The sequence below is a fragment of the Ochotona curzoniae genome, unplaced genomic scaffold (genome assembly GCF_017591425.1).
Source record: "Ochotona curzoniae isolate NIBS_2020 unplaced genomic scaffold, NIBS_Ocur_1.0 contig_3520, whole genome shotgun sequence".
Classification (NCBI taxonomy): domain Eukaryota; kingdom Metazoa; phylum Chordata; class Mammalia; order Lagomorpha; family Ochotonidae; genus Ochotona; species Ochotona curzoniae.
This window is the reverse complement of record NW_024465894.1, coordinates 21806045-21817361: the sequence shown is the minus strand read 5'-3', so window position 1 is coordinate 21817361 and position 11317 is coordinate 21806045. Positions and strand designations below refer to the sequence as shown.

General features: G+C 48.2%; 1 protein-coding gene across 2 annotated transcripts; it reads left to right on the top strand.

Annotated features, from left to right (window-relative positions):
• Positions 1-44: 44 nt before the first annotated feature.
• MGME1 (mitochondrial genome maintenance exonuclease 1) lies at positions 45-9829 on the top strand. Of its 2 annotated transcripts, XM_040981807.1 has the most exons (5): positions 45-232; positions 847-1406; positions 4222-4441; positions 9051-9183; positions 9556-9829. In XM_040981807.1, exons 2-5 carry the CDS (start codon positions 896-898, stop codon positions 9712-9714), a joined length of 1023 nt encoding a protein of 340 aa, XP_040837741.1. In that variant the 5' UTR covers positions 45-232; positions 847-895; the 3' UTR covers positions 9715-9829. The 2 variants fall into 2 exon arrangements, with proteins under 2 accessions (XP_040837741.1, XP_040837740.1); XM_040981806.1 differs by lacking the exon at positions 45-232 and having other exon boundaries at positions 771-1406; positions 4168-4441.
• Positions 9830-11317: the final 1488 nt, after the last annotated feature.

Genomic DNA, 11317 nt, shown 5'->3' with positions numbered 1-11317 from the left:
AAGGGCGCGATTTGGAAGACTTTTCGCGCTTCCGCCTCAGGGTCCCCTCCGCCCTCCCAGAGCTCGCTTCTAATGGAGGTGAACGAGGGGGCGAGGAGGCGGGGCCTGAGCGCCGCCGTGCATGCTGGGCCTTCGGGGCGGGACGTTGCTCCAGCCCCTAGCGCGGGAGTGATGAACGTACGGGTCCCGAGAGGGCTTTTGGCGCGCTGCGAATTCTGGTGGCTTGTCTGAGGTACTGACCCCTGCTCCTTTTGAAGTCATCTCGTCCCTCAGCCACACTCCTGCCCGAGGAGGACCGAAGCCGGCCTTCCTGCTTCCTCCTCCATCGGATCTCACCTGTGACGGACGGGGCGGGAAGTCGCTTTCAGGGGACGCCCGCCGCTTAGCCAGCCCCCACCTGCCCCGAGGGAAGTGACCCTGATTTGCACCCACTGTAAAACGCGGTCCTCAAAGTGTCCACCCTAGAGCGAGTGCTGCCTACGAACACTTGGCAAGGAGCTCTTAGTATTTAGGGACCAGGGGACCGTTACCTGGGACGCGTGGGCGTTGCAGCACGGGGTCCTGGGTTCTGGCCTCCCCTGCCTCTTGACTGGGCTTTGTCCAGAGAGGTGCGGGCAACTGGCACGGTCCTGATGGGCATCGCTTTCGTCTCGGTGATCCCAGTGTAGCGTGTGCCTGGTCCCCTAACAGGGTCTTCTCTATTTTCATTCAATGTTAATATCTATTACAGAGTTTAGAGAGTTGCAGAACCATGGGGGGCCTCCAATTACAGTGGAGAGAGTCGGGGTTGGGGGTCGGTTGGTGAGATGAATGTTTTAGGTGTCCTTCCACTTTTCTCTTGAATAGGAACCCCAAAAATAAGTCTTGGACGCTGTGCCTAGAACTGAAACCGAGGATGAAGGCCCTCCGGGCCCTGTGCAGGCAGCTCGGACATTCCAGGGGATCTGCTGCAGAGCCATCGCGCCGGGCGCAGCTCTCCACCTCCTCTTCCTGCTTCGGCCGGAAGAAAAGAACAAACCCTTACGAAGGCGTGGACCAAGGAAAATACTCGGACTTAGTGCAGTCTGTCCTGTCCTCCCGAGGCCCCACTCAGACCCCCGAGTCCCTGTGGGAGGAAGATGCTTTGCTCTATGGACCCGTGAGCAGAGCTCAGCTCTCGGGACAGGATCAGGAAGCCAAGAGCCCCCGAAACTGGTTCCCCATCTTCAATCCAGAAAGGGGCCTAGAACCCGGCCCAAGGCACCCCTCGGTGCCCCTGAAAATCCCGCTGCGGAGGAACGGGGTCCCCAGCGTGACCCGGGTGCTGCAGCACACCATGTCGCCAGAACAGGTTTTCTATTTGGAGAGGTGGAAGCAACGGATGATTATGGAACTGGGAGAAGATGGCTTTGCAGAATACACTTCAAGTAATGCTCTTAAGCCTGGTTCTGTGCAGTCAAGGTCTTTTCCAGAATGTAGAGTCCTGGCCTCCAGAGACTGGGGTTTCAACTAGCAAGGAGGTGCTTTCAACCAATACTTAGTGCTAAGTAGCGCTTTGTAGGCATGAAAACCCTCTGTCTGTCCTTGGAGCCCCAGATAATAGTGTCTCCATTTTACAGGTGCAGCACAAGTGTCGAGATCAAGTGACAAGATTCGTGCGTGTCAGATGCAAGCTTAATATTAGGGTTGCCTGTTTCCATGGACTATGGAAAGAAGGCAATCCCTTGATAACAGAATTGTAGTTATTTGCTAGACGACTTTAAGACTAGTGAAAGCTTTCCATGATCCAAATTGAGTTGACATGCCCTGATGGTCTTAAGAACTGAGAAGAAATATGCATTAGCCTGCAACTGCCACCTTGGAAAGAAAAATGACTTCCTTAAAATAGATTCTGTCTTAAAAAAAAAAAAGAAGACCATGTTGCAGGGGTGAAGTAGCTGCTCCCCTACGGAGTCTGTGGATGTTTTTTGTTGAGTAGATGCAGTACACGTGCCCCTGATGGCACGTGGACACTTTCAGGGGAGTTTCTAGTATCAGAAACACCTGTGTGTGTCAGTGTGTAACCCATTCAACATGTGGCCACCTACACGCTAATAATGAAAGTAAGTTTATTGTAGGTGCTGCTGGCTAGAACACAAACATTCCTCAACTGTGTGGGGCAAGGACCCACTGCAAGCTCTGCTCTCTGAACACACCACATAAAAATCTCAGTGACATCTGGAGGTGGTTTTTGCTTTTTGTTTGTTTTTGTTCATGTATACCTAAAATTTGGAATTCATAGCAAACTCCTAAAGGAGAGAATTTGTGTTTGGACTGAGAATGAGCCCGGCAGCCCAGGCCCACAGACCCGCACAGTCAGCTCTGGGGTCTACATCAGCACTTCTCTTGTTTCTCAGTTAACTCAGATCCGCTGTAAGAAATCAGAGTCCAACAAAAGGAAGAAAAGTTCTGTCAGAACTCGGCTGATGAATGTGTCCGGAGGGACAGTCTGAAAAATAACTGACTTGATAAATTCCTTCCCGCTTGGTCTTGCCAAAGTTCAGAGCACAGAGATGTGCCCAGAGCTGGCGTGCTTCCAGATGCTTTGGGCAGTTTCCCAAGAGGCAATTCACCTTCTGCAGGCTTGTGCCAAGCAGAAAGGGCCTCTGATGTATATTCATTGACCATAGTGGAAAGGGCAGGAGTTTATTCATAATTTTGCTACACTGATTTTTTTTTTTTTAATTCTGAAGTAGAATCTGTATCTTGCCAGTTCCAGCTTAGAATTGTGGGAGATGAATGAATGTTTTCACTGTACTTTATGAATTGGGACTTAAATATTTCACTTTCATTCCTTTAATGTATTAAGTGACTACTCCAGCTTCATGCCACCTGCAATGCATCTATTCTTGAATCCTGTTTTACAAATGAAATCATGTTTGGTGTTTATTTATTTGAAAGTAGCAGAGGGAAAAAGAGAGAGTGAGAGAGAGATTTTACACCCACTGGTCCACTCCCCAAATGCCCTCCACAGCCATAGCTGGCCCAGGCTGAAGCCAGGAGCTCCGTCCAGGTCTCTCATGTGGGTAACACGTATTAGAGGCACCAGGCACTGCCTCCCACGATGCCCCTTAGCAGGAAGCTGGATCAGAATTGAAGTCGGAACTCCATGATAGGGGTCCCAAGTGGCTTAGCCTTACTCTGTGATGCAACAACCTTCCTCCCAAACTCCACTAAGTTGTAGTTCATCGATCTGAAATTGCCCATGAACTTCTCTAGAGTGTATGAGGAAAAAATCAGGGCACGGCAACCATCTCAGGCTATCCCAGCCCCCCAAAAAAAGAAAAGAAAGAGGGTGGGGCCGGCATGGTGGCTTAGCAGCTGAAATCCTCACCTTGCACATGCCAGGATCCCATATAGGTGCTGGTTCCTGTTATAGCAGCTCCACTTCCCATTCCAGCTCCCTGCTTGTGACATGGGAAAGCAGTCAAGGACAGCACAAAGCCTTGGGACCCTACACCTGTATGGGAGACCTGGAAGAGCTCTGGCTATCCATCCCTACTGAAAACTCCATAGTATCCAATTAACTTTTTTAAAAGGTTTGTTTATTAGTAAGGCAGATTTCCAGAGACATCTTCTTTCTGCTGGTTCACTCCCCAAGTGGCTGCAATGGCCAGAGCTGAGTAGATCTGAAGCCAGGAACCAGGAGCTTATTCTGGATCTCCCACGTGGGTGCAGGGTCCCAAGACTTTGGCCCACATCTTGTGCTTTCCCAAGCCACAAGCAGGGAGCTGGATAGGAAATGGAGCAGCTGGGACTCAAACAGGCTCATGTAAGGCAAGGGTAATTTAGTCACTGAGCCATCACACCAGGCCCCCAGTTAATTATTCCTAGTTGTCACTAATTTGTAAAAGGATCTGTTTTAATAATTAAGTTTTGGCTGTAAAGTAATTTTAAGCAGGAGCAGAGTTCCCTAAATTATGTTTTTATTTTTCACAGTTAAACTTATTGAATTTGACACCGATAATACAAAGTGCTATAACTCTGATGTGGACCTGCAGCCCCAGCTCTTTGTCTTAATTCTCACTTTAATCTGTTTTCTGTCTGTTTTGGGTTTCAAAGTGCATCATGGGGTTTCTTAAGAGGCTGATATTCGGTGTCTTGGAGCTTAGCACAGGTATCTTGTGTAATTTTACTGTGGTCATTGAGTATTTAGAATTTTTTTTTACTACCTTTTTTTTTTCCTTTTGATTCTCTTTTTAGATATCTTTCTGCAAGGGAAACAGTTCCATGAAGCCTTGGAAAGCATCCTTCTCCCCCAGGGAAACTTCAGAGAGACAGCTGATAGTCTTCTCAAATGTGGCTATATTGAAAGTGTCCAGCACGTTCTGAAAGATGTGAGCCAGGTGCGAGCTCTTGAAAGCGCCGTTCAGCATGAGACCTTGAAGTATGCAGGGCTGCTGGACTGTGTGGCTGAGTATCAGTAAGTGTGACACTGTCTTCCTCACAGGCTGGAAGGGAATTCACGCAAGGGGCATGGGAGCGGGGCAGATGGGACCTGTCAAAAGGTACTCTCTCTCTCTCTCTCTCTCTCTCTCTCTCAATAATTGCTTCAGGGTGTGCCAAAGCCTCTGCCTCTTCAAAGTCAAAATCTCCATGATGTAAATTGAATGTGGGCAGGAGGACATAGAGAAGGAAGAACCACGAATCCGTATTGGCTGTTATTCCCAAAGCAACATCTGCCAGTAGCCCCCGCATGGCTGCTCTCTCCCATCCCTTTTTCCTTCCCCACCCCTCCGCAACAAGACACTGGCCAGTGAGATCTGGTGGAGGCCTGCTTTTTCTTTCCTGTTTTCCCAGAGATAACACCATGATCTCCTGGCCCTGAAAGTAGACTTCCTGACTTCCAGGCAATGTGTGACCCGGTCAGGAACTCTGAGCTCTGGGTAGAGTTTCCTGCAGCCTCTGCATGGTCCGTGCTCCTCTTCTCAGGGACCGCAGACCCCGGGGGGCTGTGTGCCCCAGCTGCTCTAGCTCCAGAGCGAGTGGGAGCAGGAAGAATAGGCTGGAATCTCTGGGTAACCCTGGGCCTGGTTAATTCAAGGCTCTAAGAGGGAATCTCCCATACCCACTATATACTTTATACCGCTATTGAAAAAAGTAATTGAGTTCTCAAGATACTTTTTAACAATATATATGGTCAACTGTCCCTAATTTTGCTCTTTAACCTGATGGGCTGTATTTTTTTTTTCACTTAATGTATTTTAGAAATCTTTCCATATTAGTTTGTATACATCGGCAACATTTTTTTTCTCTGTTCTACCACCCAGTCTTAAATCATTAACAGCATGTCACATAACCTTGTAATTTTAAAGCATGATGTTACAAGTTAAGCTCATGTTCCCTTAAGCCATGTCCTTCCCCTCGCCAGAAGCGCCTCATCAGTGCTGTAAGTTTTGCAGTTTGTATTCCACATCTCTGCACCGAAGTTTTAATTTGCATTTCCCTAATAATTAGAGATGTTGTACATTTTTTTCCAGGTTTATTTATTTGTATTGGAAAGGCAGATTCACAGAGAAGAGGCAGAGTAAGATTTTCCATCCACTAACTTGCTCTCCAAATGGCTGACACTGGAGCTGAGCCAGTCTGAAGCCAGAAGCCAAGGGCTTCTTCCAGGTCTTCCACTTCCAAGTAGATGCAAGGGCTCAAAGCTTTGAGTCATCCTCTACAGCTTTCGCAGGCCATAGGCAGGGAGCTAGATCAGAAGTGGAGCAGCCGGGATGTGAACTGGTGCCTCTATAGGATCCTGCCACTTGCACACAGAGGATTAGCCAATTGAACCATCACAATGGCCCCCGTTGTACATTATTTCTGTGTTTTTATTTATTTTTATTGCAAAGCCAGATATACAGAGGTGGAGAGACGAGACAGAGAGGAAGATCTTCCATCCCATGATTCACTCCCCAATGGCCAGTGCTGAGCCGATCCGAAGCCAGGATCCAGGAGCTTCTTCCGGGTCTCCCACGCGGTTGCAGGGTCCCAATGCTCTGGGCCGTCCTCTTCTGCTTTCCCAGGCCACAAGCAGGGGGCTGGATGGGAAGCGGGGCTGCCGGGATTAGAACCGGCACCCATATGGGATCCCAGTGCATAGAAGGCGGGGACTTTAGCCACTAGGCCACCACGCCGGGCCCCAGTAGTTCATTTTTCTTGTTTTGAAAGCTCCTTTGTTTATAATGTTTAGGCCTATTTATTTGAATGGCAGAGTGAGAGCATGAGCAGGAGAGGCAGAAGGAGAAACAGATTCCATCCTCTGGTTCTCTCTCCAGAGACCTGCTACAGGCAGGGCTGGCCCCCGTCTGGAGTTCCCACAGGCGTGCTAGAACTCCTGTCCTTGAATCACCATTTGCCTCCTGGGAGGCTGAATCTGAAGTGGTGGGAATATGCGACCCCAGCCCCTCCAGCAAGGGATGTGGGTGACCCAGGTGGTGGCATGACCCACTATGCCACAGCCCCTGCGCCCTTCGCCCATATTTTTGATTAGGTTGTTGCCTTGTTCATCGAGTTGGTGGTTCCTAAATTATTGTGGAGTCTAGCCCCCCATCTAATACATGGTGTATGAATATTTTCTCTCCATCTGTTGTTAGTCTCTTCATTCTTTTAATTGCTTTGCAGTACCCCAGCTTTTTGATTTGATGGAATCCCATTTGTTTTTGCTTTTGTTGCTGGTGGCTTTGGAGTTCTATTCAAGAAAATGAGGCAGAGCAATGTAATGGCACTTTTTCCCTATCTTCTAGTAGTTTCCATTCTAGGCCTTACATTTCAGTATTTAGTTTTGATTAGTTTTCATAACATGTCATAACACCATTTATTGAAGCTGTTTTTGTCTGTTGTATGTTCTTGGAACCTTTGTTGAAAATACCTATAAATGCATGGATTTATTTCCAGCTTCGTAGCCTGTTCCTTTGGACAGTGTGCTGTTTTTATGCCCATAACATGCTACGTGGTTCCAGTATCAGAAATATATTTTGAATATCCAGTTATTTATTTTGAAAGGTGGAGTTATAGAGAGAGGCACTGGTTCACTTCACAAATGGCTGCGATGGCCAGGGCTTTTCCAGGCAGAAGCCAGGAGGAGAGCAGAATTGTGTCTGGTTCTCTCGCAGGGGTGCAGGATCCCAAGCCCCTGGGTGATCATCTGCTGCTTTCCCAGGTGCACTGGCTGGGAGCTGGATCAGAAGCAGAGGAGCCAGGACTCAACCTGACCATCATGTGGAATGTCAGCATCTCTAGCCTAGTTCTTTTTCCTCCTTAAGACAGTTTTGCCTATTTGGAATCTTTGTATGTCTAGGAATTTCACTATCGGTTTTTTTCTTGTCAAAAACACCATTACAATTTGGTAGCAATTGCATTGATTCTTTAGATGGTTTTGTGTAGTCTGGACATGTATACTAATTCCTCCAATCCATGAACATGGACTAGCTTACCATTTATTCATATTGTCTTCATTTCTTTGATTAATGCTTCATAGTTTGCAGCATGCTCCTGCAGTTTTCCCACAGCTGTAGCATTTTTCTGAGAGCAGTGGTCCATGACAGAAATAATCTTTTTTTTTTTTAAGATTTATTTATTTTATTGGAAAATCAGATTTACAGAGAGAAGCAAATACAGAGAGAATGACCCTCTGTCCACTGGTTCACTCCCCAAGTGGCCACAACAGCCAGTGCTGAGCTGAGCTGAAACCAGGAGCCAGGAGCTTCCTCTGGATCTCCCATGCAGGTGCAGGGTCCCAAGACTTTGGACCATCCTTGACTGCTTTCCCAGGACACAGGCAGGGAGCTGGATGGGAAATAGAGCAGCAGGGGTACAAACCAGCGCTCACATGGGATCCCATTGCATGCAAGGTGATGACTTTAGCTACTAGGCTTCCACACTGGGCACCAGAAATAATCTCTTAGTGTATTTTGATATATTCAAGTGGTAGAAACACAATTGGCAGCCTCCTAGAGCTACCAATATTACAGAACAGTTACAAAGAACAGTAAGACTAATGTGGACCTGCATTGTCCATTAGAGCCACTAACTGCTACATTAGGGTGACCAGTCTAAACCCAGGTGGACTAAACAAATTGCATTTCAGTGACTTGGAATGGTTTTAGATCGAATAACTGTTGAAATGACAGTATTCTGAGTATGTTGGATTAAATCAGGTCTTCCTATTGCACTGTTTCTCTCCTTTCTTAGTGTGACTATTTGAACGTTTTTAGTGACATGCATGGCTCACCTTTCATTCCTTTCACACTGTTGCTCCAGTACCATGCCTAAGATGCAACTAGCCAGGGCTGTAGTGACTTGTAGGTGACGCACAGACCTACCATGTACTGTTGATTTTTAAACAGGAATCATGAGATCAGGTAAAGCCCTCTGAGTCAGCAGTTATCAGTCCACTCATCTTACAGTCCTCTTGATATTTGCATTTGGCAAGTATAAACATCTCACCAGGAGGGAGCGAGTCGGGAGCAAGATGTTGGTTATTAGACCAAAAAAAAGGGAGGGAGAGGGGCAGAAATTTCTCTCTTCCCCCAATGGCTGTAATCACATTGCCCTGTGTGTAAACTGCTGTTACAGGGACCAGGTTCGCTTATTTGTATTTCTGCATATATTTAGTGCCTGTTGAATATTGATGCTTTGAGCCCCACTTTGGTTTCTGAGCAAGAGGATTTTTTAGGGACCAAAATTCATAGTCCACAATGGAGCCTTTGCTACTGTTGTGTCACCTTCCTTTCAAATAGATATTTGGAACCAGATCAGCCAGAGTGACAGTAGGTTTTGAGTTTCCATGTCAAGTGTTAAAGAAGGCCATGGAAGTCTAGAAGAATTACCCCAGGGTGGGGAATCCTGCGTGCCTCCCAGGGCCCACCTTCAGGATGCGCTTCCGGCTCACTCCCTGACAGGTTCCTAAGGAGCTGTGTGCAAAGTGGGGAGCAGGAGCAGTGGGAGGAGTTGGGCAACAAGAAGGCCATGTGAGGAGACTTCTCCGGCTTTTGCAGTTTGAATCATTTTACCTACCAGAGCTTCCTCTGGTTCCTCCTTAGGGGCAAGCTGTGTGTGATTGACTGGAAGACATCAGAAAAACCAAAGCCATTCATCCGAAACACATTTGACAACCCACTGCAGGTCGTGGCATACATGGGTGCCATAAACCACGACGCCAACTACAGCTTCCAGGTCAGCTGCGACTCCTTTTGTCTGGCTTTGCTTGGTGCGGGCTGATGGCCACCTGACGCCGGGTGTCCTCACTCAGAAAGCACTGCTGACTGTCCCTCTTTGTTCTCCCCACCTTACTTTCTTCTCTCACTTCAAAGAACACTTTTTCTCCCCCTTCTGGACTCCTTACAAACGGTTCTACAATGATCACAGTCCATTCGGCCTCGCTTTATCTGTCATCTCGGTGTAGCCTTTCATCCGCCCACTTAGAGATTGAATCAGGAGATAACCCCTGAAGACCATGCTGTACCAGGCTTGCCCTGGAGTGGCCAGGAGAGGCTCCTGGACCCTGGACCTAACGTGGAATGTGGAATTACCTGTGTTCCTTCCTAGGTTCAGTGTGGCTTGATCGTGGTGGCCTACAAGGACGGGTCCCCCGCCCACCCGCACTTCATGGACGCCGACCTCTGTGCCCAATACTGGACCAAGTGGCTTCTTCGGCTCGAAGAGTACACAGACAAGAAGAGCCAGACTGTTCAGAAGCCAGCTTAAGGGGCCTTGTACACCAGCCAGCACACTCAGAGTTTAAGGAAACGGCTCACTGCTTCCTGCCGTCTGACCGTGGAGGTGCCGCTGGACCCGAGAGCTCTGTGATCACAAGCAGAAGTTGATTGAAAGTTCTTGCTACCAAGAAAGACTGAAAGGCGTAGCCTTCAAGGGCCATGGTTCTTGCCCTGTGAACCCCCAGAGAAGAGGGAAGGCAGGGCTGGTGGTCACATCAGTGACCCTGCCCCATGCAAGCTTCCTTGTCTCCTGCCCCAGCTTCCATTTGAGACAGGGGACCTGAGGCTTGCCCCAGGGCTCAGCAAGGGCAGTGCCCTGCCTCCTCACGGGGCCTGAGGAGCACTGCCTGAAACTCGGGCTTTGCTGCTGTTTCCATAGCGAACGTAGCATTTACAGACACTTCGGTGTGATTCCTTGCCCGTGGGGAGACGCTGCTGTGTACAAAGACCGGGGGCCTGTTTGCCAGATTGGTGCGTCCTGGGGTGACCACAGCTCAGGCCACATCTTGGTCTGCAGAGTGCCAGCGAGGGTGCCTCTGTGCCTGGACCTGGTGGGAATCAACAGGTTGTGCACACCTGACATTTGTCAGCAACAGGGGAACAAAAAAAAGATGTTGGTTGGGTTTTTTTTTTTTTAATTTTTGTTTTGTTTTGGTTTGGTTTGGTGCTGTTTGATAGGTAATAAAAATTCTTAATGGCCATTGGTTTTTGGAAGCTTAATGCTTCCTGGAATAGGGTTTCCTATTTTTTAAGTGGGTCTGTTGGCCTTTAAGTTACTGTTGCTGCCTTAACATGATAGTGGGCTACCATAATCACGCTTTTGCTTAGTCCTTGTTTATGAGAAATAAAATGCAGATATAAGTAATGAGGCTCTTGCTCCTGTCTATTTAAGTGTGTGTTTAAAGGACAATTCAGTCAGGCCAGGCTCCGTGGCCTAGCGGCTGAAGTCCTTGCCTTGAATTGCTGGGATCCCATATGGGCACCAGTTCTAATCCCAGCAGCCCCACTTCCCATCCAGCTCCCTGCTTGTGGCCTGGGAAAGCAGTTGAGGATGGCCCAAAGCTGTGGGACCCTGCACCTGCATAGGAGACCCAGAAGAAGCTCCTGGCTCCTGGCTCCAGATTGGCTCAGCTCCAGCTGTTGCAGTCACTTGGGGAGTGAATCATCAGACAGAAGATATTTCTCTCTGTGTCTCCTCCTCTCTGTATATCTGACTTTGCAATAAAAATACATCTTTAAAAAAAGAACAATTCAGTCAACCCAGGGTTTGGTCAATTCAGGCTTTGCTGTTAAACCCTGACTTTGATCACCAGCCCAGTAGCTTTGGTGATGTGCTCTGTGTTGTAAAAAAACAAAGACCCCTCTGTGGGCTCTCCATCGTGGTCAGTGAGAGGAGCCGCCCAAAGGAGGCCTGCACGGCCACTCAGTTCCCACCAGCTTCTATATCCTCTTTCCTGGATTGCCACAGTCATAGGCTGTGCTCACAGATTTTTTTAGTTTTTTGGCCACTCTGTTCTGTTTGGCCTCATCTGAGCACTGAAGGGACTAGATTCAGCAAGATAGCGTTCTAATGGGCTTCTGCCATGGGGTTG